The sequence below is a fragment of the Fundulus heteroclitus genome, chromosome 23 (assembly GCF_011125445.2).
Source record: "Fundulus heteroclitus isolate FHET01 chromosome 23, MU-UCD_Fhet_4.1, whole genome shotgun sequence".
Taxonomy (NCBI): domain Eukaryota; kingdom Metazoa; phylum Chordata; class Actinopteri; order Cyprinodontiformes; family Fundulidae; genus Fundulus; species Fundulus heteroclitus.
The window spans coordinates 27,374,584-27,397,358 of NC_046383.1; the positions used below are offsets into that span (position 1 = coordinate 27,374,584).

The following is a 22,775-nucleotide window of genomic DNA, read 5'->3' on the forward strand; positions in this document are numbered from 1 at the left end:
GCAGAAAGCATCCTCGCAGTGAATGGATCAAACTCCAGGGAAACGCTGAGAATGATTTTGACTCACTAATAAATAAAGATTTCGAACATACAGAGACATTGCATTCTTGTATTTTCACTTTTCAATTGGATTTATTTTGTAGCGTCAGTCGCGAGGAATATCAATATTGCGTGTTAAGTTTCAATCCAGTTTATTCTGAGGCAAATCGAAGCCAGCATTTCTTAAGACATTGTCAGAAATAAAGTGATTCTATATCCAACGAAAAACATTTTGCATGCTTTGCTGTAAAAAAAAAAAAAAACAATGCTTGTCGGAATTTGCATTTTTAGAAGAGAGTTTCTGCTTTTATGGTTGCATCTCACAAGTTAGACGTGTTACTAATATTTATTTAATTATTCCTTATTTTGTTCTGCCATTGCACCCTTTTCTGAGTAGGAATCTATTACCTACATCCTACATCTGCAACACTGAAAAACTGATCAAATAGGCAACCTAGGAGCTCTAGGTACATATATGTCTTAGAACCTACATCCAAAACCACAACTAATGTTTTGATTTGATTCAAAAGCCAATCCAGCTATATATATATACATATTTTTTTTTTGTTTTCTGAAAATGTTTAAATAAAGCCATTGATTTTGTGTCAACCCTGTGGCATGGACCCATTTATTTGCATTTTCATACTCAGAAGGCATTAACTATGTTTGATTTGGTTTGTATGATCGTTTTCCATCCATGTTACACACTTCAAAGGTTGCGTTACAGATCTGTTGTGTCAAACATTGGGTTGTTAACGCCAACCATAGTGTTGGTTTTGCTGTTTTTCTTATTCTGACCCAGCTGGGCCAGCGCTGCTTCCAGAGGCTCGTTATACACGGGCGGCTCATCAGCTTCGTTGTCCCACAGGATCCCCTTCTGTGATACATTGTGCAGAATTAGACTATATTCTAACAACTATGAGCACAGGTAAAGGTAGACGCACACTCACCTTGTCATCATCTTTGCCGTATTCAAGGTCCAGGGAGTTGAGGCTTTAGGAGAACAGGAGGAAAACCGTTAGGAAGTTGTGGTTTTTAGTATCTTAGTGGTCTTTTGTTGTGGCTGGAAGCAAAAAGCCAACTGATTTGCCCAAATGGGCCTCAGCATGCACACCATGACAATATGTTCACCTGGAAGCGATCCCAGCTCATAATTCAGGATTGCAACAGATTGGAGTGCATATTCTAGCCATAGAGCTTTTTCTTTTTTTATTCACCTGACTTTGTCTGAGTCTGAGGTCTCCTCGTTTGAATCCAAGTCCAAGGCTATAGTTGTGTCGATGTTGAGGTTTAGCACTGGGTTGGCACTGTGACAGATAACGGATGACAGAACAAAGACAAAAAAGTAAAAAAATTATATGAACCACTCTGCTAACAGGAATTATAGAGGGTAGTACTTAGTAGGCATTGGAAAAATCACATTTTAATTAAACATTTAAGTTGATAAATATTAATAAAATCTCAACAATACTGGCATTTTTATTTTGAAACCAAATCTGATCTGAATAGTTTTTTTTTTCTATTTACTGAAGATGTTGATTCAGTCAAATGACATCCACATCCATCAAAAAATTATAAAGCTGATGTATTTATGAGGGTTGTGTGACAAGCAAAATACAATTTTGGTTAGAACTTCAGAAATTAGATTGGAAGATTTTTAGTAGAGAAATCCTTTAGTAGAGAAATCCTTTAGTAGAGCGCTCCTTAGAGCATCTGGGATGCAGCAGTCTGTCACTAAAAGAGCTCTCCTGCTGGTGGGAGACATTGTCCATCAGTGATGTGATTTTCCTTACAGTCCTTCTGTCCTTCTGATAAATACATTTAAAAAAATCATAAGATTTGTGGTTGAGAAAATTTCTGCGTTGGAGCAAAAACAGAAGTTTGTAACAACATTTAGCTATTTTAGTGACAGCGCAGCGCTAATGCTAATGTCAGCAGTGGCAACTAGTTACATTCAACTGTGTCTGAAGATCTTTAGATGATTTTATGATTTAAAAAATCCCCCAGTGACATGGCTTGTTATTCCACTGCCAGGACTGAGCAGAGGAAATAAAGGACTTTGCATATATAGGAATTATTTGTGCACACTAATGACAGGAACACTAAATCTATATATTAATCAGGTGTATTTGATATTCATTGACCTGATCATATATGCAGTAAATGAAAATGACTTGTACCCCCGGCAGATTTAGACAATTTTCAACCATTATTAGTTTGTTTCTCATAAAGAATGAAAAAAATGAATGGCAAAAAATTACCTATACCCTTCTTAAAAATCTGTGGGAAAAGTTTAATTTTTTTTTTTTTTGCTATAACATCAACACAACCTACCGTAAAATTTTATTTTTGCATATTTCCACTGGTGTTTTAAAAGTCAAAACTCCTTGTAAGACCTACATACATGTCCAGTTGGCTTTGCCCGTATGTCATAAACTGAAGCGGGTCCAAAACCAAAATTCCACTTTGCGCGCTCATTCAGAGCCAGCAAAACCCATATAGGGCCCCCATGCTGTAAGCACAACGACTCCAGATGTTTTTTGGTCATCTGAATATATTTCTTAATCTTGTTAATAGCCTCACCCTTCCATGGTATACTTGTTGGTACCAGGCACCACAGCACCCCCTTTCTGGTTGTCAGAATTCAGCATAGTTGTAGATTTCATGGCATTCGCTGCTTTCAGCTTCCTTCTGAAGCTATATTGGGAAAATAAATTACCTTAAAATCCAATTTTACAGTTAACAATTTGTTCTGGAATTTTTTCCCCCATCCTTTCTTTTTTTACTTACTTTCTGCGAGTGCAGAGAAGCGAGGTAGTGAGCACAGCCAGCACAATGACGAGGCCTGCCACCATTCCCAGCAGAACATATTTCACAGGATCCGATTCTGTTTCAACGACAGTAGGACTGCCCTGAAAAGAAATTCATCAGCATTGTCTTTAGAGATTAAATCTTAAAATTTTTACTTGCTGCTTATCACTTTCACCATCTCTTTCAGGAAAGCAAACTCTTGAGACTGAACATACTTACAATATTAATCAGGCCCAATTCATCTAGAACAACAAAATGTATAGGATTGGAAAGCTTATTTTCCACTTCAGGACGAGTGAGAGCTGTTCCATTTCGATAGATGAAATACGCCCGCATGACAGTCTGTACAGCATTCCTTAAAAAAGAAAAAGGGACTTGCAGGATCAGATTTTTTCATTCAATATGATTTATTTATCATATATTCACTTTAACATTCCTATTATTAAAATCTTTGCCACCGCCTAGTGGTCAGAATTAATCAAAAACAAAAGCAAAATGCATTTTAATGCATATATTTTATTTATTCTTTTATTTTTTTTGCAAGTTTCAACCAGCAGTTTTACTAAGCATAATATTAAAAACTTACTTTGATGCTCTAGATACCGGTTTTATATCGACAACTTCAACTGCAGCACTGGTGGCGGTTGTGAGTGCCCTTGAAGTGTTGTGGAAGAGAAGACAGTATCAAAGCAGATTATTTTTTTGTATTAGCCCCTTTTCCATTACAAGCCCCAGGATTTAAAGGCATACTATGCAACATTTTTCAGTTAATTAATGTGTTCCATACCATTTTGGATGATTAAATGAGTCATTTCAGGTCGAACAAAGGTTTTCTCGGCCGCCCTGGTGGTCTGTCGGGGAAATACCATACTTGCAATTGCAGGAGCCCTCGGCCCGCACCCACAGGCTCAGAAGTCTCGTGCAAGACCGCGAGAGTCGGTCTTGCTTTACGGCGAGAACTCCATGTGTTTTTGCCCTGCCATTCACTATATGCGCGCGCGAAAGCAACAACAAAGAACCGCGTGTTAACGTCAAATAAACATGCAAGCATATCAAGTTTTATTATTATTATTATTATTATTTTATTTTATTTATTTTTTTTTTTTTTTTATGTTGGCGAGACGCTACCGCGGCGGCCTCGGCGAGGCGGCGGCGGCGGCGGCCGCGGCTTGGCGAGGCGGTAGCGTCTCGCTAACATAAAAAAATAAATAATAATAATAATAATAAAACTGGCGAGGCGGCGGCTCGCCAAGATAGCGCTGCGGGAAGCTTGATGTTCAATCTTTCACTGTGTATGTCATTGTTTGTACTGCCGTTTTTTCCACTTTTCATTGCGTTAGCCTGTCTGCTAAGCTCAAACCAACCGCGCCTGGCTTGACGGAGAAACCAGAACAGCTGAGGATCTTTACGACAGTGCACTTTTACTTTCGCCCTCTGGGGGGAGCCTCGCTGGAAAATCAACCCCGGTTGCATAGTATACCTTTAATGCCCCAGGCTTTGGTTTCCTGGGTAAACCAAGGTGAGGGATTTTTAGGATCGTCATGTTTCCATTTGCTAAGGGCCATTTATGTAAAACAGCCCCAATGACGTATCGGACGTTGCGAGGACAAACTGCAGCCTAACAGCCAAAGGCAGAGAAGTTGTATCCGTATCCTGCCACTCATCCCGACTCCGGAGAAACAGGAGGAGCAACTGATGGCGCCACATCTCCTTAGCCCCTTTTACACCGCCTCTAAACCTGTTTCTCACCGCCGGGCTCCACTCTATTCTACTCCTGTAGGTATGGATAAATAAAAATAAAGGTGGGCGGGGAAGACGAGACTGATCTGTGCTCCACAGTTTGCCGAATGAGGGCAAATTTTAGAGCTTTATGTGTAGAATTTTTTTCTCAGCCAATGGCGAAAATGACAAGGACAATTTTTAAGTACAGTATTGCTTACTTTTGAACATAGCTAAATCATTTTTATAGGTTATAGAATATGCGCTGAACAGGTCCACGCTGGGTGTGCCCACACACAGAGACACACAAAACAGACAGGGTGGTTTGAGAAAGCCTCTCTAAATCCAGGGATCTGATTTAGACCGACACAGGGAGACGCCGGCAGCGCCTAGAAAGCTGATGTGTCTTTTTTTCTTTTATTCCCATGGTTGATGTTTGTAAATAGTAAAATAGTTTGCAGTCCACCAAGTTTGGTTTACATGAAAAGTCAGTTTTAAGGAAATGTGTGTTTTCTGCACACAAGGAAAATGAAAGGACTCTGTTTGATCATTAGAAATAAAGTATCAGCCTAATTACCCAACTGTGACAAAACAGTTTATAATTAACTCAAAGCGGCAAAAAACATCCAGCCAAGGTTTTCACATTTGATATCTGCTTTATGCAGATATTCTTCAAACCTAGTAAATGCTTTATAGTCACTTTTTAGCGGTAACACATCTGGTCTGCGGGAAATCACAGACGGTCTGGCCGACTAAACACGACAGCAAAGGGGGTTTCCCCTGCAGCCTCCCAGGAGAGAGCAGCCTGTCAGCAGGTCTCTGCCGTCCTGACAACTCTGAGTAGGATTAAAATTGGCCTGATGAACTGACCGCACAGATGAAGTTTGGAGGTGTACTTTGTCCCCTAAACACATCTCAAAACAATTTTTTTTTTTTTTAAATTAAGGGTACAAAAATAGGTTTATAAACTCCTCATCTCCTTACTGCTCCTAAATTAAGCCCAGGGAAAGTGAAATCCAACAAGCATAAAAGCTAGGCGGGTTTTTGAAAGCCCATCTAGTGTTTAGAGGTCGAAAGGAAAAGGGCCTATCGTCACACTTTTTCACAGTTTTCTCAAAAATGGTATTGACAGAAAAAATTCACCTGGTGATCTCAGGAAGCGAATTTTGAACCTCAAGCTCTGGAGTTCTGAACTGAAGATCAGTTCTGAAGGTTTCGTCGATAGTAAAAATCTGGAAAATAAAACAATAAAAACACAGAAGTGTTTACAAAGAATTTCATTTTGAAACCATGTCTCATGTTAGTCTGCAGTTTCTCTGATGTTTATGGATTCGCATTCAGCGCCTCACCTCCAGGACAGTGGAGGAGGAGAGACCGCCGCTATCCGTTGCAGTTGCCGTTACCAAATATTTCCCTTTCAGAGTCAGGTCAAGCGCTTCGGTAGTTCTGCGGGAAGAGGAGAAAACAAGTAGAGCAATCAACAGATCATGGGTTCCAAGTTATCGGCAACTAATAAATTACTTATTTCGTGAAGCAGGAGTCCATGATCAATTTTCTGCACTTACTGAATAATCCCCACATAGTCATCCCCTTGCTGTGTAGTGACGGCCTCAAACGGTATCCTCATGTCGGTTGTAGTGTTTGTGGCCATGTTTTCGAATTGAACTGCTGTCACTTTAAAATTTATCTGCCTGTTTAATCCAGAGTCCCGATCTGAAGCCTGGGAGCAGAAAAAGAAGCTCAATTAAGCATTTAGAGACAAGAGCCGGCTTCTCAGAAACAAGTTTTCCATCAGCAGTTTGCAGAAAGTGTTGTTGTTTTTCCGCCATACTCACTTTGACTCCAGCAACTGATGTTCCTTTGCTCGCACTTTCTGACACCACAACTAAAGCAGCAAGAAGAGAAGAAGGAGGGATTCTGTTTTTTTATATGTATTTCTTTCCCAAATGGGGTTAATTGCTGTGTCAGATGTTCAAAGCTATGACTCATCTACATAAATGAATCCTGGTTTTCATCTCATGTTGAGCCAAGTATGAATTTACGGTAGGAGAGTAAGTGTAATTAAGTTGTTTTTATTCGATCCACTCATTTTTATATAATTCCTTTATATTTTATCTTATAAAACATTTAAATATTTTAATAACTGGTATTACAATTGATATTATTATTAAATCTTAGCGGCAGTTGTTATTGATGCTAAATGTCAGTGCAATTATAATTAGTGGTTCATGCCAAAAAAAGGAAAATTAATTTTGTTCAAATATGTAAGGCAATACTTCAATGAATGATTTGTGTGGTATATCAATTCAATAACAGTAACAGCTTGTCATACAACAGTATATAACTCCATCTGATGACAAGTTAAATTCAAGAAAATTATTTGTTTTATTTGCAGTCGGCAGGATAATTAAAAAAGATTGGCCAATATTTTTTGTTAGTCCTAATCTGCGGACAACTAGATTATCCACCAATGTCAAAAACTTCCTCAGATGAGCTCAACTAAATATGATCTTTGGAAGAACAAAAATAAGGGTTGCAGGGTCCCGAGTCAGGTCAAAAGTCTCAGCAGCTAAAGAACTCTGGCCCGTTGCTCGGAGTCGACAGTCAGGAAACAAAAATGTAACTATGTCGCGGCACATAAATGGACTCTTAGGAATAAAAAGTACATACACCCCTCTTTGCAATATGTGAACACTAACAACACTGAGCAAGTCGGCAGGGGAAACAAATGTCTCTGGACAGACAAGAGCAAAGTTATTTTATATAAAGGAAACATTTCAGCATTAGGCATTGTCCTTATTTGAAACATGGTGGTGGTAGTATTATTGTCCACACCTGCTTTGATACAGCTGTTTAAGGCTGGCATGTCAGAAATTCAAAAGTATGAATTCTGAATTACGGCAACAAACCCTGAACGCCAATTATGAAATGAATTGCTTTATGTGTCTTCTTTTACAATAAAATAGTCTAGTGTAATCTTTCGTCTCCCGTTTGATTCTGTGCTCTTTGTTCAGTGTGTCCCATTTCAATATTTTCACCATCTTTCTGAAATTTTGAAAACAGCAATTTTTAAGCATTCATTCTCAAACCGTTACTCACCCAATACAGAATCTGAGTAAATAAATTGTGGAGCGTTGTCGTTTATGTCTTCAATGTTGATCACCATTTTTCCTGGAAATATCCAACATAAAAACACAACAGAAAAATATGTTATTAAAGATTTTTCAGGCTATATGTGGTCAATTTAGGGCTAACATTTTAACTTTCTGGTACTGAGATATTATTCTCTTTAAATAACAAAGTTCTGACCTGGTTCAATGCTGTTGCTCTCTCCCTTTTCTGTATACAAGTCCACCACCTGAACCTCCATCACCGCCTTGTCACATTCTTCATAATCCACAGTCTCGCTTTGATTGACTCTAACATCCCCATTTGGGTCAAGGGTAAACCAGCTGCAGGGTTTTTCCGTACCATTGCAACTGCATTTGACAGACTCCAGCTCATAGACTAGTGAATGGTTGGTGTCTTTGTCGAGTGCTATGAACTTCCCAACAGGCTCAATAATGGTGGTGTTCTCTTTTACACTAATGCCTGAGATTGACCCGAACTCTGGCCGTTCGTCGTTCACATCCAGCACGTGCACCTCCACCATCACTGAGGCTTTCTCCTGCTCCAGATCTGCGGCTTCTAGTCGCAACATGAACTTCTTGCGTGCTGATTCGTAGTCAAGCTCGATGTCTGGGTCCACCATGATGTTTCCCCTGTATCCCTCCTCATCTGCAGTGGACCGAACGATGAAGCTGCCAAAGCTTCCGTCGATGATACTGAAGGAAATGCGGTTGTATTCGGTTGTTTGATCCAGATCTTTGGCATGAACAAAACCCACAGATGCACCTGATTGAAGGAATAAAAAGCTTATAAGTGTGCAGCACGGTTAGGAATGAACCAAATGTTTCTAGGACTGTAATACTTGCCTTTTTCTCCTTCTTTAACAGAGAAATTGTAAGACTCTTCTTTGAACTTAGGGGTGTTGTCATTGATGTCCTGTGGTTCATCAGAAGGAAACATGAGTGTTTATGTACTGTCCCATTCAAAAGTGTTCATACCCATTTAACATTTTCCCATTTTGTCTTGCAGAAAACACAAAAATTGCTGTATTGTAGTTTTATCACAGGCAGAGCAGTGCATAAATGTGAAGTAGGAGGATAATTAAACATGTTTTACAGTTTACAACAAAAAAGTGTGGCATGCATTTGTATTTTCTGAAGTTCACAGTCAACACAGCCAAATCCCACTTTGAACATCACCACAACTCTATTACTGGCCTGTATGGAGTTTCTTGAACGTTGTAATATCCATTCTGTTTCCTCAACAGCTTATAAAATGATCTAATCTGAATATAGTGACAGAGAACCTCTGAAGCCTTATCACGATAGATAGGGATGTGTATGTGTGAATACATTTCTCATACTTTTTACTATATACTGGTTAGGGGGCCTCTTAAGGAAATAGATGTATTGTATTAAAGGGGTCAAAATACAAATGCAGATCACATTTTTTTTATTTTTATGTAAAACATTTTGCAATCTTTTTGTTTCACTTCTCAAATGATGTGCTATTTTTGGGAAGTTCTATCAAATAAAATGCAATTAAGTCGTGTATCTCGACAAAATGAGGAAAAGTTCAAGGCGGTGAATACTTTTGAGAAAGAACCCCTCCCAGTTAGATGAGCATAGAATGGCAATATGACCTACCCCAACGGTGATGACTACTTCGACAGAGCTGTTTAGTGGGGGTGTCCCCTTGTCAGTGGCAAATACAGTCAGCTCTATTCTGCCATTCAGTTTTGGATCCAACACCTCCCGATCCAGTTCCCCGCTGTTTTTTAACATACCGGTTTTTGCGTCAATGCTGAAATTGTGGCTGTGGGCGCTCTCTTTAATACTGAACACAATCTCGCTGTTAACTGTACCAGCTTCATCTCCATCTGTGGCCTGGGAAAAAAAACAAAAGTACCTGTTAAAGAGTAGCATTTCTCAGTGATTTATGGACAATCCCCAGATGAACCACATGGAGATGTATTTAAATCCTCACTAAATATGAAAGTAGGTCAAATTGTACTCAAAAACACTGAGCTAACTGCATCTGAAATGAAAAATGTCATTCATTACTTCATAAGTTTGTGAATTTGTCTGTCAGTACAAATGCTGAGAAACCTGTTACATCTGGAAGCTATAGAAGGAATTCATAAACCACTTATATCTGTTTAAGATCTAAAAAAAAATGTATTGGGAAATCAAGTTCAGCTGTTGAAACTGGCAAATGCAATCTTTAAGTAACATCAATTTAAAGTAGTGGCTCTCCTCAGTTGCTTAGTTCTGATTCACCAGAGTCACACTGATATAAAAACATTTACAGCTATAGCTGGTAATCCTGTTCAGAAAATATTTTTTGTTATACTGGGTGAAATGGTTGTTTCAACTTGACAGTAGTCAGTGCGTTACGTATTCAGGAAAAGGGGGTTAAAATGACATCTCTGTGAAAGCTGCAGGCCTGTAAAAACTCAGATAAAACAAACAGTCTTGCGCATGCTCAGTTTTCCAAAAAGGGATTTGGGTAAAGTTACAGAAAAATCGCTGACCTCCTACCTTTAATGTATTAATGTACTAGTAGTAAAGTAAAAATAACTACGCAGTTTAATCACCTTTTATATTGAAAATCATATTCAAATATACAATGAAATAGATGTTTTAATTTAACAGAGCTGAATTTAAACAAAATCACAATCCAAATAGTAAACGGATGACATTTGTTTTTCATACCTCTGGACTGTGTAAACTGGAACTGACATACTTACTGACTTTTATGTACAGCATAGAAAATGAGCTTTGCACACATCAGCTGTTTTCTCAGTAAGTACAGTGCTAGGACTTTTGACATAAAATATGTACACCATATGCTGCTAACAACCCAGGTTAACTAACACTTACAAAGAAATGAAAACAATTTATTTTATATAGGTTATGTTTATATCTTTGGTGCAACTCAGGTAATATGGGTTGTAAACAAAGAAAACAAGATACTCTGTCAGTATTTAGATAGGAACTTAGTCTCCTAACACTTAAAGTCAAGTGGCTGGTTTATTTCTGATTAATGGCTAAGTAAAAGGTTTCTCATTACCAATGTATTGGATATGAAACACTTCATAATGGGAAGCTATGAGTGGGGAAGGGAGCTCTCATAACACGTTCCCACACCTACTATTGCAGAATTCATTGATGGCATTGGTTGCAGGTGAATTCCTAAACTACTTAACGGTCCAGTGAGAACTTTTGGGACCATTATCACGAAGGAACATAATATTAAAATAAGACGGCCATTACCATGTACTCCTTGCAAGGGTTAGTGAAAGAGGAATCAAATGAATAACCAGAAGAGAAACACTGAGAAGATATAATCTTACTAGATGAGACCAAAACTTTGTTATTTGAATGTTATTGCATTGTTGGGAGGAGCTCTTAAACTTAAAATTGGTCAATTACATGAATCTGAAGACAATATAAGGGTTAACTGGTTTTATGGAAAAAACTAATTTAACTACAAGAATGGCCATTCACCCGGTTTGAATCCAATTCAAAGTGCGTGGAAATAACTGAATATCAGAGTGCATAGCAGGTTCCCTTTTGGTCTTAAAGATTTAAAGAGAGTAATGGGAAAGTGGGTTAAAATTACACCTAAACAATTCATGTCTCTAGTTTTTCCATCCAGGGGACACAATGATGTTGACATTACCAATGCAGGCTCCTCCACAGGTCTTAATTAATTAACGCTTAATTAATGTCCGTACGTATTCAGTCATTGCTTCCTTTGTCCTTCAACTTTATAAAAAAAAAAGCTAAATTTATGGATTCATTTGTTCTGAAGTCTTGGCACGTATGGGTTGTTTGTGTTATTACTCACACCTGATTTAAATTTCATGCCAATAAAACCAGCATAAAAATATATTTTCTGACTAAAATGTTGAGAAATTTCATACTTGTTTTCCCCACTGTTATTGTACACTGAATATTGGGCTTTACAAAGTTAACTTATAAGCTAAGAGGTGTTTGATTTGCGACCTTAATGCAAAGTGTCACTGTAAGAATACCGTTCTCTTTGTCTTTACCTCTATAGGGAATGCAATCTGGCTACCCTCATCTACGAACTCTCTGTATATCACTCTGTTGATGATTGGTGTTTGGTCATTAATGTCCGTCAAAGTAATCTCCAGCACCGTGGTGCCAGGATTGCCATCCGTGTCTCTGGCCTGCAAAGTTGCTGAAAAGAGAGATCTGAGCTCTCGATCCAGCAAAGCCTGATTTTTCACGTAGACTTTCCCCGTGCTGCTTTCAACATCAAAGTACTCCAGTCTGAAAGACAGATTCAAAAATGTTCAGTGGTGTTGTTAGCATCAGCCAATGAGACAACATAAAGTAAAAAGTTGCTATCAGCAAAACAGGATGAATACAGTTAGGCTAAAGTAAAGACATACATGCTCTGTGGTAGAAGACTGTAGGTGAGTTTGCCTGCATCCATTGTGTCAGGATCTTCTGCCTGGAAAACAAAGCAGATGCTCCCTTAGTTTAATTTGAACAATATTTAATTGATTAAAAAAATCAAGATGGGGAAGGCCTTACCGTGACCAGGGCCACCTCTGTCCCAACATGCGAGTGTTCAGACACATTCAACTTGTATGTGTCCTTTGGGAACGTGGGGCTGTTGTCATTGGTGTCCTTTATGATTATTGTAACTGTGGCCGTGGCCTGGAAGGTGGTTTTGTCCTCATCTACGGCGATCATCTACATTAACATGGCGGAAGAATTGGATCACGCAAGTCAAGACCCAGTTCACCCATACGTCATCCATGAAAACTGACGGACATCATCTGCTTCAATGTTCTCTTTTACCTGAAGAATCATTTGTTGCTTTTCTTCAAAGTCCAGATTTCCAGGCTGGCTGACAAGAAGCTGAATGACGCTTTCAGCTCCAGCAACCGAGGGTGAAACAGAAAACACATCTTTATCCGGTCCTTCCAAACTCAGTTTAGTTTTCACAAACTGCAAAATAAAAGAGCCTCTGTAAGTTTTATTGTCACCCTGAGCTAACTGTTTACTGCAGATGCACTGATTTTGTGTCTCACTCTGTCTGGATCTTTGACTGTCATGTTAATGGAAATGGCCCCCAATGAGTGTTCAAAGACTTCGCCTGTGAACTGAGTTGCAATCACACAGGAGGAGGGCATGTCGCACTTGTAAAACTGAGGTGGGTTGTCGTTGACGTCAATGATGTTGATCTGGACGGTTGCTGTTGCGGTGGCAGGTTGTCCGTTGACGTTCATTTGAGACTCAGTGGCCTGAAATCAAGCAGGTTGCAACAACTTGTTAAATCTCTCATTCATCTCATTAATCACTGTGGCTGTCACTGGATTTAATACTCTACTGTGACGGCCTGCTGATTTGAGCTGTATGTATGTCAAAAAGATGCTAACAGATTGCATCTTCTTGTTGGTTTGTTACCTTCACAGTCAGAGTTACTGTATCACCAGTGACTTCTCTGTCAATCCCGGATGATACAGATATGATGCCGTCATCCTGTGAGATCTTGAATAAGCCATCAGCTGTGGAGTCTTTAAAACAACAAGAAAACACATTACTTCCTGTCTCCCTTCAAATAAGAGAGTGTGACAGTATTTGCAGCTACCTTGAATGGAGTAGAGGATTTTATCATTGATTCCCCTGTCCTGATCTATGGCCGTCACTGTTAACACAGACTTGTCCTGATAAAGGGGAAAATATGATTCATAGCATCAAAAGGCTCAGAGAATTTCCTGATTTACATAAACACTTTAATGTGGCAATTTGAAGCAGATTCACAAAAATATATGTGAGGGACATATGTTTACCAGTCAATAACAAATGAGCACCAGCGCCACTCACCACAGGGGAATTCTCCTCAACGCTTCCTATATACGGAGCACTGATGAAAACGGGGTCAAGGTCTGGGACATCCACGACTGTGATGAAGGAGAAAACATCGCTGGACTGGACAACATGTGGCCCAGAACCACAAGAGCCTCCAAGGTCCTGTTATGAGACACAGAAAGAGCAGAGTGACCGATGACAAATAGGACAGCTGAATTATTAACGATTAACTGACTTTAAATCAAAACAAAGAAATTAAAACATAATTGATGGTTTTGTTAATGTACACTGCCTTTCAAATGTCTTCATTCCCCCTGGACCTTTCCACATTTTGTCACTGGACAGACAACAACATAACTGTATTCTATACTGGTTTAACTATTCTTGAAACGTTTGGCCTGTTTTGGTTTTTCTTTCTGAAACATTAGGTGCACATTTGTATTCAACCTTTTTTACTCCATAAATATTGAACCAGTTGTCATTCAAGTCAGCCATTATAGACAAAGTGCCCCTGTGCAAGAAGATGATTTAATCAGGTGAATGCTATGTATGGCATAAAAGTAACATTGCTCATCACCCTGAACACAATAATGATAATGATGCTGTAGGGATGCTATTTTAACAGGGAAGCTGGTCCAGTTTTATAGGATAATTGATGGAGCTAAATATAGGAAAATATGGAAAGAAAACTTGTTAGAAACTACAAAATAATTTGAGACTGGGAAGGAGGTCCAGCTTTTCAGCAGGGTAATGTACCAAAACGTACAAGTATGTATGTATGTATGTATGTATGTATGTATGTATGTATGTATGTATGTATGTATGTATGTATGTATGGATGGATGGATGGATGGATGGATGGATGGATGGATGGATGGATGGAAAATGTGCAGCTATTTGTTTCAGATTTGATATTATGTCAGACTTCTATTTAAAGTAAAAAAGATTTACTCCTACTATTATGCTGATCTATCACATATGTGCCAGTGAAGTAGACTGACAGAGTGGGGTGTGAAAACCTTTAGAATGTACTTTGTGCTAAATGTTTATTTTATGTAAGTGAAGGGTTTACAGGAAATTACATAACATGAACATAATCAAGTTGAACAGCAATAGAAAGAAAAGTTTAAAAGCTCTTTGGCTGACAATCTTTTCTAAACATACCTGATGAAAAAGTAAAAAGCGAAGACAGAACAATTAAAATCTTGGTGGAACACCAGAATGGATCTAATTTTTAGATAGTGATATAAAAAGCACTAGTCTGACAATATTTTTCAAATTCTATTGTATTCACCATCTAGAAATATAAGTTATTTTGGTCCAGTGTTAACACCAGTGTCATGTAATTCACTTTGTCCATTAATGAACTGACAAAACCCGGCTACAGCAAACTTCAGAGGGAAAGTGTGTCGAATATAAGAACAAACTATGGCAGCATTTGATTTATTGCATTTGGAGAAATTAACAGTTTCATTGTAATTGTTGAAAATCATTTACTTTTCATCTTAAAACATCATACTCACATTTGCAGTGACCTTGAGCCGATAAAAGGAATGCTGCACGTAATTAAGCTGTCCCTTTAATTTCAGTTCACCGGAAATGGCACCGATTTCAAACATTTCAGCTCCTTGCGGTGGGACTGCCTGGAAATAAACACGACAATTTGACTTTGAGGCATTTGAAAGACATGCATTAATTACTAAATTATGGGCTTTACAGCAGAATCGTACCTCAGTTATTGAGTATCTAACAGCGCCAGCATTTCCTTCATCATCATCATTCGCTATAAACATGAACAGTGACGTTCCCACAGCAACATTCTGAAAGCAAAGGGAAACATCCAAATCAAGAGGAAAATAAAATTCTCTCAGACTTTTCTTCGGGATTAATACTGAATAGCCAGACTAGGCATAAAAAATATGATCATCTTGGATGAAAAACTGTAATGAACTTAAATTCTAAATAATATTTTGACATTATTTACTTACTTCTTGCACTGAAACGTCAAATGCAGAATTCTGAAATACAGGGCTGTTGTCGTTGGCATCATTTAATATTATGGTTAATGTTCCTGGTGTCTGAAAGACATGATGCAAACTGTAAACATAATGAGAGCACTGATTTGTAAAAAAATAATTAGTGGTAAATTAAGTTTAACTTACGAGATTAAAACCATCTCCGACAGTAACGCCGACAGACATTGTGATGTTACGCTAAAACAGATGAATACAACATATATGCTCAGTTTGAATGAAGCTTTATTATCATGTACAGGCTCTCTTCATCTGAACCATCCCACCTCTCTATCTAGGGCAGCTTTCACAGTCACCACCCCAGTGTTTGAATTAACATCAAAGAATGCAGCATTGGGCCCATTTATTGCATAAGTCAAGGTATCTCCATCTGGATCTGTTGCTTCTATAGTGAATGCATGTGAACCTGTGAAAAATATTTAAAAAAAATTTCAAAAATTTGTAATAATGGCTTTAAAAAGTTAATTACAAAAGCTTTTTTTAAAGTCCCAAAATCAGTAAATACCTATGGGAACATCCTCACACACTTCGAAAACAAACTGGGTAATCGTTGGACTGAAATTGGCTGCAAAGAGAGAACATTTCAAAATGAATGTGGATGTAAAGAAATAATTGAAATATGTAAATAAAAAAAACAAACATAAAAGGCGACATTTAAATATTACAAAAACAATCATTTAAAATAAAGTCCACCTTTGCCCGCGGTGACAAGGCACAGCAGTAGTAGCCATCCTGTTAGCCCGCCCATGACTGCAAATGACATGAATTATTAAACATTTTGTTATGCTCATCAACATTCAAGACAAACTTTAAAAATCAGGACAGATGAAATAAAGCTGATGGATCATTCAAGCTGAATTTAACTCTAACGTGAATGTTCAGCGAAAGCAAATGTACTACTCTACGTCTGTAATGTAGTATTTCATCCCTAGGTTGTGAATGTTGATTCTAACATTCAGTAACAGGAAGTAGAGCGGGGAATTCTTTGAACAAAGAGTAAAATAAATTAAACATTGTAGCTGGAATTTAATGTCCTTCATAAGAGCACATTTATACAGAACAATAACACTGTTGAACAGGCATAAAAAAGCTTTGTTGTTTTCTTTCTGAACAACACAAAATTGAGGTTGAAGATGAAAATACTTCCACATACACATGCCTATTGATGTCTAAATGTGGTCGTAGGTGATTGGGGTTAGTATCGAGACAAGCCTGACTTTCTCAGTTTAGGCAAAATGTAGATGGAAAAATCATATTATCATATTTTTTCTAGGCTAGATAAAGACAAGGACCAGACAGCCACATAGCTACAAAAAAAGATGTCCATGAGAATGAGGGGTCAAAATGATTTTTTTTTTAAATGTGTATTGCTACTATGTTGACCTGTACCATAAAAAACGATTATAAAATAAGTAGCTTATAGGTCTGAAAAGGCAATGAGGAAGCATCTTGGAATTTAGCCCATTGGCGATAGCGTTGTCTTCTTGCAACCAGAAATCCTATTGCATGATAAGAAAATAACCCCACTTATCACCTGATTTTTGACCTCAGTAAAATTTTACATAAATAGTTGGTTATCTGTGTTCACTTGGGGTTTCTAAGTTATCAAATTCCTTATTCTGATTTTGTTTAATCAGAAAACCATAGCTATTATTAGTCATAAATATGCTCTCCTTTCAGTCAGAAAATCAAAATGGTGGCAAAAAGGACCAACCTGATGGCTTCAAAACAATAGACTTTAAATCTTTTGAGTCATGTCACAGTGTCCAGTTAATTTCTACAGTATAGGACTCAAATATCATGTTACCCTGATTTATACAGTTTAAAATCAGCAGCAAAACACATGTCCAGCCAGACCCAAACAAATTTCAGGGAGCAGATTGTTAAAACCCCTCAGACGGTTTTATTGCAGAGAAAATGACTTATTGGTGGGTTCTAATAAATTCAGAAGATTGTTGTGGGGAAAGAAACAACCTCTGACCCAATGTAGAAAATAAAATAAAAAAGAAATTTAAAATTGTACATGACTCGTGTAGTTTAGAATTTTACAGGTTATGAAACTTGGTATGAAGAATTCAGTGCTTTTAAGCTTTTAATGAACGGTTCCTCTTGCCTTCGGATAGCAGATTAAAGAGTTTCTTTTCATTCCTGAATTGAGGATAATAACAATTTTATCAAAGTATCTGCGGTAGGACGAGCGGCAGAAGGCCTATAATTTAATTTTAGGTCACTAAGCACCAAACCTTCTATTCTTTTTCATCATTCCAAGGACAGTACATTTATTACCCAGATATAAATCAATTCAAAATACAGTTGTTTTAGATATGCACAAGTAAAATAAATAAGTTTTTATGTTGAAAACAGTTTCATAAAGTGTTTAAAAGCAGCACATTGACATTAAAAACTTAAATAGATTTGATGTGTAGAGCTCCGACTTACCTGACGAGATTCACAGAGGGCTTCCGCGTAGTGATGAGTGGACGAGACCTTTGGCTCTTGTTTCTCCCAGTTATGATCGTGTCCGAGCTGTAAACATAAATGATTAACATGCAGAGAGACACGCAACCAATATATCTGCTCCTGATCCCCTCCCTTGTTTTAGCAATGTCAGGTTGGAAGAATCAAATCACAGTCAATTAATAGAAAAAAAAGTTTGAAATAGCTATCATACCCAACCCATGTATAGCTACTTGTCATGCCTGTATAACCTGAGATATTCACTAGGAGGGCCGTCCGTGCAGCAAAGTGCTCGCTCCATCACTGACTGCCTCGCCTTGCCACTAGAACATTCCTGGTTCTGAGTTCTGGTCGGTCACCAGTGTCGCACCAAAACCATACGAGGCTCTGAAAGGGGCCCACTGTAAAGACAACAGACAGCCTGCTTCTACTGAGCAGAACCAATGAAACCAGAGCCTCTTCTAAAATGCGCCTCTTCCAACCCAATCAGCAGGTCCATGTTTTGTTCAGAAGCTGTGGATCCGTGTCATAATGAGGGCTCCTTTCTGCCCTCCCTCTCTAATTAAGGGGGCATTACACAAAGGATTATGGTCTGTTGTACTCACCAGCTTCACTCATAATCAAATATTTGTCCTTACACAACAGGACCTCAGCTTTTTTTTTGAGACACAGAATGGTCTTCAGTAGCAAAGTGGCACACATAAGCTATAATACTTTAGAACCACATGCTTCAATGTGTTTTATTTTCATTTTGAGTGACTAACCAATGCAAATAAGTTCACAGAGGGGGGGGTTATCATTTTTTTTAACAAATAAAACTATGAAAAGTGTGGAGAGCATTTGTTTTCAGACAATTTTAGTCTGATATCCCAAAATGCAATGCAGTGCAACCAGATGTCTTCATATGTAAACTGAGTACATCCGTGTGTAATTTAATTTCAGTGTAAATTCAGCTGTTGTGCAAAGGCCTCAGAGGTTTGTTGGAGAACATTAGAGAAAATCTGCATTATGAATACCAAGGAACACCTCTGACAGGCCAAAGATAAATTTGTGGGGAAGTTTGAAAATCTTACAGAGCACTGAGCTACCCATCTTCTGAAAATGGGCCATTTATAAAAGTAACCGAGACGTTTGTGGAGCTGCAGAGATCCACAGCTCAAATGGAAAAATCGGTTGCCGGGGCAACTATTAGTCGTGCCTTCCATGTGGCTTTTTGAGAAGAGTGTCATAAAAAGCCATTGTTGAAAAGAAACCATAAGAAATTCTACTCAAAAAAAAAAAAGTCAAAAATTATGGAAACAGCAAACATCATCAAAGATGAGGCACTGGTCAGTTGACACCATAATTGAATTGTATGACCAATATAAAAAAAATAAACATGTTTGGTGGAAAACTAAAGCAGTGAACACATCATCCCCATTGGGACCCATTTCCCATGTTCCCTGCAGCATCCTGATGGTCTAGTCAAAGTCTAGATCTGTAAAGAAACCTGAACATTTCTGTTTACAGACACTATACATCCCTGCCCAGTGAGCCACTTTGCTACTTTTTTAAAGCAATATAAATTTGGAATATAGATTTGATGAAGAAAAAATACTTGTTTGATTAAAGTTCACACAGATTTTTGGAAAACTGTATTTTTGTGTAAAACAAATAAGTACAGAGAGGCAATATTCCCCACATACAGGACGGTGATGATGTCAGAATGTTGAAACGATGCACTGTCATGTGATAATTCTTCAGATTTTCAGATTGTCTAAACTGGGCAAAAAAATATTGTTTGTACAATTATGCAACATCAAAGGCTAGTAACTTTGTAAATGTGTATAAACTAACTTGCAGTTCAGACCTGATTTTACAAGAGGAAAAAAAGTAGCCCATGTATGGAAAATAACTTTATAATAGATTCAATATTCATTTTTAAGGAAATTACCTTAATTGATCTTGTGACCATCCAACATGTCATGTAAATTCATAAATGCTAGTTATTGTGGCAACAAAGAAAACTTAGAGATTAGTTATAAAACAGAGAGCCAACCGCAAACACATAATTTTCCCGATTTATTTAATTAAAGCGTTGAAGACATGTTTAAGTGGTGAGTCACGTGCTGATTAGCTTAATATAGAAAGTCAGAAGATTGAAAAAGGCCATTTAAAACTGTGCTAGGAATTAAAAATTGACAGAGAAATCTTTCACTTTGTCAAGCACAACACGCCGTCACAACGAAACATGTCCGACAAAAAGTACTGCAAGAGTCACAAACACGTACAGCATCTGGAAATACCAGGCATTGACATTACCTAGAGAAATTATTTCCTCCCGCCTTATCCAAATAGACTTTGGTTTATGACATACAGTCCTGAGCACAACACTGATATAAATGGGAAGGGACCTAATAAAACTTTTGCCTAGTTGTTCCAGTAAACAGAAACATACAACGAAAACTGCCTAACTTTACAGCCTTGATTATGAGGAACAAGATTTTACGTCACCATAAAAAGGGTGAGCGCTTGTTAAGTAAGGTGCTGAGAAGTCGATCAAGATTCCTAAAATACTAACGTTACCTAAAGAAAAGAACCCTTACTGAGAAATTGCTCTTGTTATTTCTTATAACAGTTTCCTGTAATGTTGTAGCTATTACTTCTTTATAATTTATTTTAATTTTGTTTCTTTGTTTCTTTATTTCTTTCTTTAATTTTTCTTCCTTTCTTTCCTTCTTTCAACGTGCACACATTGATACATTGATTTTGTTTTTTTATATATTTTCCTCAGGGGAAAAAGGTACACAAACGATACTGACATGTGTTTTGCCCTCCTCCTTCAAGAATTGAGGGGGAAAATTGTTATAATCCGTAACCATAGCAAGAAGGTGTGTTTTTACAACCTGAGCACCTGATTAACATCTCAAAAGCTCAAATACTACCCCAACCAGAGCCCCAAATCCCAAATAAGATGAAAAGGAGGCAATGTGTGTGATGGGTAATGTGTGATCGTTTGAAAATGAGTCAGATATACTCCAAAACCCTAAGTGAGACTCAGCCAGAGTGTCAGAAAAGCTGTACTATGCGTTTCACTGAGACAAGGCTCCATCATCATATCCCCAACTCCAGCGTCCCTCTGCCAGGCTTTCTGGCCACACGACCTGACAGAGATTCAAAGAAGAGCGGTAAAAGTGAAGGAGGGGGAGTAGCCGTTCTTGTGAACAACAGATTATGAAATCTAGGACATGTTGCTGTAAGGTTTGGTCTCTGTAGCCCAAATATTGAACTGTTAGCATTCAGCTTTGATCCCAGAGAGTTCACCAGTGTTATTTAGGCAACTGCTTATGTTCAACCATCTGCCTTTGCCAACACTGCATGTGATGTCACCAGCTCAGCTGTTGCTTAGACACAATGTCCCAATGCGTTTGTGCCGATATCCGGTGACTTCAATCACGCCTCACTCTGTGCTACACCTCCAGTGTTTCAACAGTTTGGCACCTGCCCTACCAGGGAAAACAACACATTGGATTGTTTTATGCAAACGTCAATGACTCATACATCTCTATTGCAAGACTTTCTCTTGTTTTTCTCTGCTCAGAATATAACCCCCTGGTTCAGAGGCAACCTGTAATGAAGAAAACTGCGAGGAGATGGTTCCAGGACGCTGAAGAAGCCCTTCAGGGGCTGTCATCTGGACAAAGCAGGCAGCACTGTGACGGTCATCTTCTTTGGTTTCTCCAATGGATTCAGAACAATCCAGCCTAATTTACTCTGTCAGAGTCTCCAGAAGACTCAGTTGTAGGTCTCAACAAAGATTATCCATCAAACAGACCCCAATATGTGAAACTCAAGGGTCATGTGTCTAACTGGACAGTCAGCAGCACAGGAGCACCACACTGTATTCTTCTCACCATTCCTTTTCACTCTGTACACTTCAGACTTACTTATATTATTATATTACTATATTATATTACTTATATTATTATAAGTAATATAGTATAATACTTATGTTATTATATTACTTACTTATATTACTTACTTACCATATTACTTATTACTTCCAGTACAAAACAGACTCTTGTCACATCTGTAGAAATACTCAAATGACTCTGCAGGCGTTGGGTGCATCAAGACACTGAGTACAGGGAGCAGGTGGACTGCTTTGTGGGATGGTGTGGAAACAAGCATCTTGAATAGGAATAAAACAAAGGAGAGGATTTGTACATTTCAGGAATATTGCCATAATGGGAGAAGAAGTGGAGTGTTGTTAAAGTATAAATACTTTGGTGTTCACCTGGACAACAGACTGGACTGGAGAAGCAAGTAAAGCTGTTTATAAGAAGGGACAGAGCAGGCTGTACTTGAGGAAGCTTAGGGTCCTCGGTGTTTGCAGAAATATGATGCGTATCTTCTGTAAATGTGGAGAATGCGATCTCTTCTTTCATCATCTGTTTGGGTAGCAGCTTCCGAGCGACTGGCTTAAAAAACTCATCAAGCTAATAAAGAAAGCTGGCTCTGTTCTCGGGATCCTGTGGAAGCTCTGGAAAAGATTGCACATAGAAGGATTCTTGATAAGATTAGGAGCATTACTAACAACCCTGTGCATCTTCTTCATAAGACTGTTATGCAACAACAGCGTCTTCAGTCAGAGGCTTTTTCAGATCTGCTGTAAGGCAAACCACTGCCATCAGTATAACAACTGTTAGAAGAAACCTGCTTAATATGAGTTACAAGAACATTTTATTTTCCTTTGGGATTAATAAAATATTTTTAAG

The 22,775-nt window shown here is 38.2% G+C and overlaps 1 protein-coding gene across 1 annotated transcript; it reads right to left on the reverse strand.

The window, feature by feature from the left end:
- Positions 1-130: 130 nt before the first annotated feature.
- Positions 131-18,354, reverse strand: cdhr2 (cadherin related family member 2). The gene is made up of 32 exons (XM_012868563.3): positions 18,233-18,354; positions 18,001-18,087; positions 16,255-16,311; positions 16,067-16,126; positions 15,828-15,967; positions 15,691-15,741; positions 15,517-15,606; positions 15,259-15,348; positions 15,052-15,171; positions 13,544-13,690; positions 13,308-13,383; positions 13,124-13,233; positions 12,748-12,960; positions 12,515-12,664; positions 12,245-12,406; positions 12,100-12,161; positions 11,734-11,977; positions 9,323-9,562; positions 8,543-8,612; positions 7,878-8,462; positions 7,668-7,739; positions 6,404-6,453; positions 6,134-6,288; positions 5,918-6,014; positions 5,712-5,800; positions 3,436-3,504; positions 3,069-3,204; positions 2,829-2,950; positions 2,622-2,735; positions 1,256-1,345; positions 989-1,031; positions 131-915 (listed from the first exon to the last, which is right to left on the reverse strand). The coding sequence occupies exons 3-32, from the start codon at positions 16,307-16,309 to the stop codon at positions 760-762; spliced, it is 3,858 nt and encodes a 1,285-aa protein (XP_012724017.2). The 5' UTR covers positions 16,310-16,311; positions 18,001-18,087; positions 18,233-18,354; the 3' UTR covers positions 131-759.
- Positions 18,355-22,775: the final 4,421 nt, after the last annotated feature.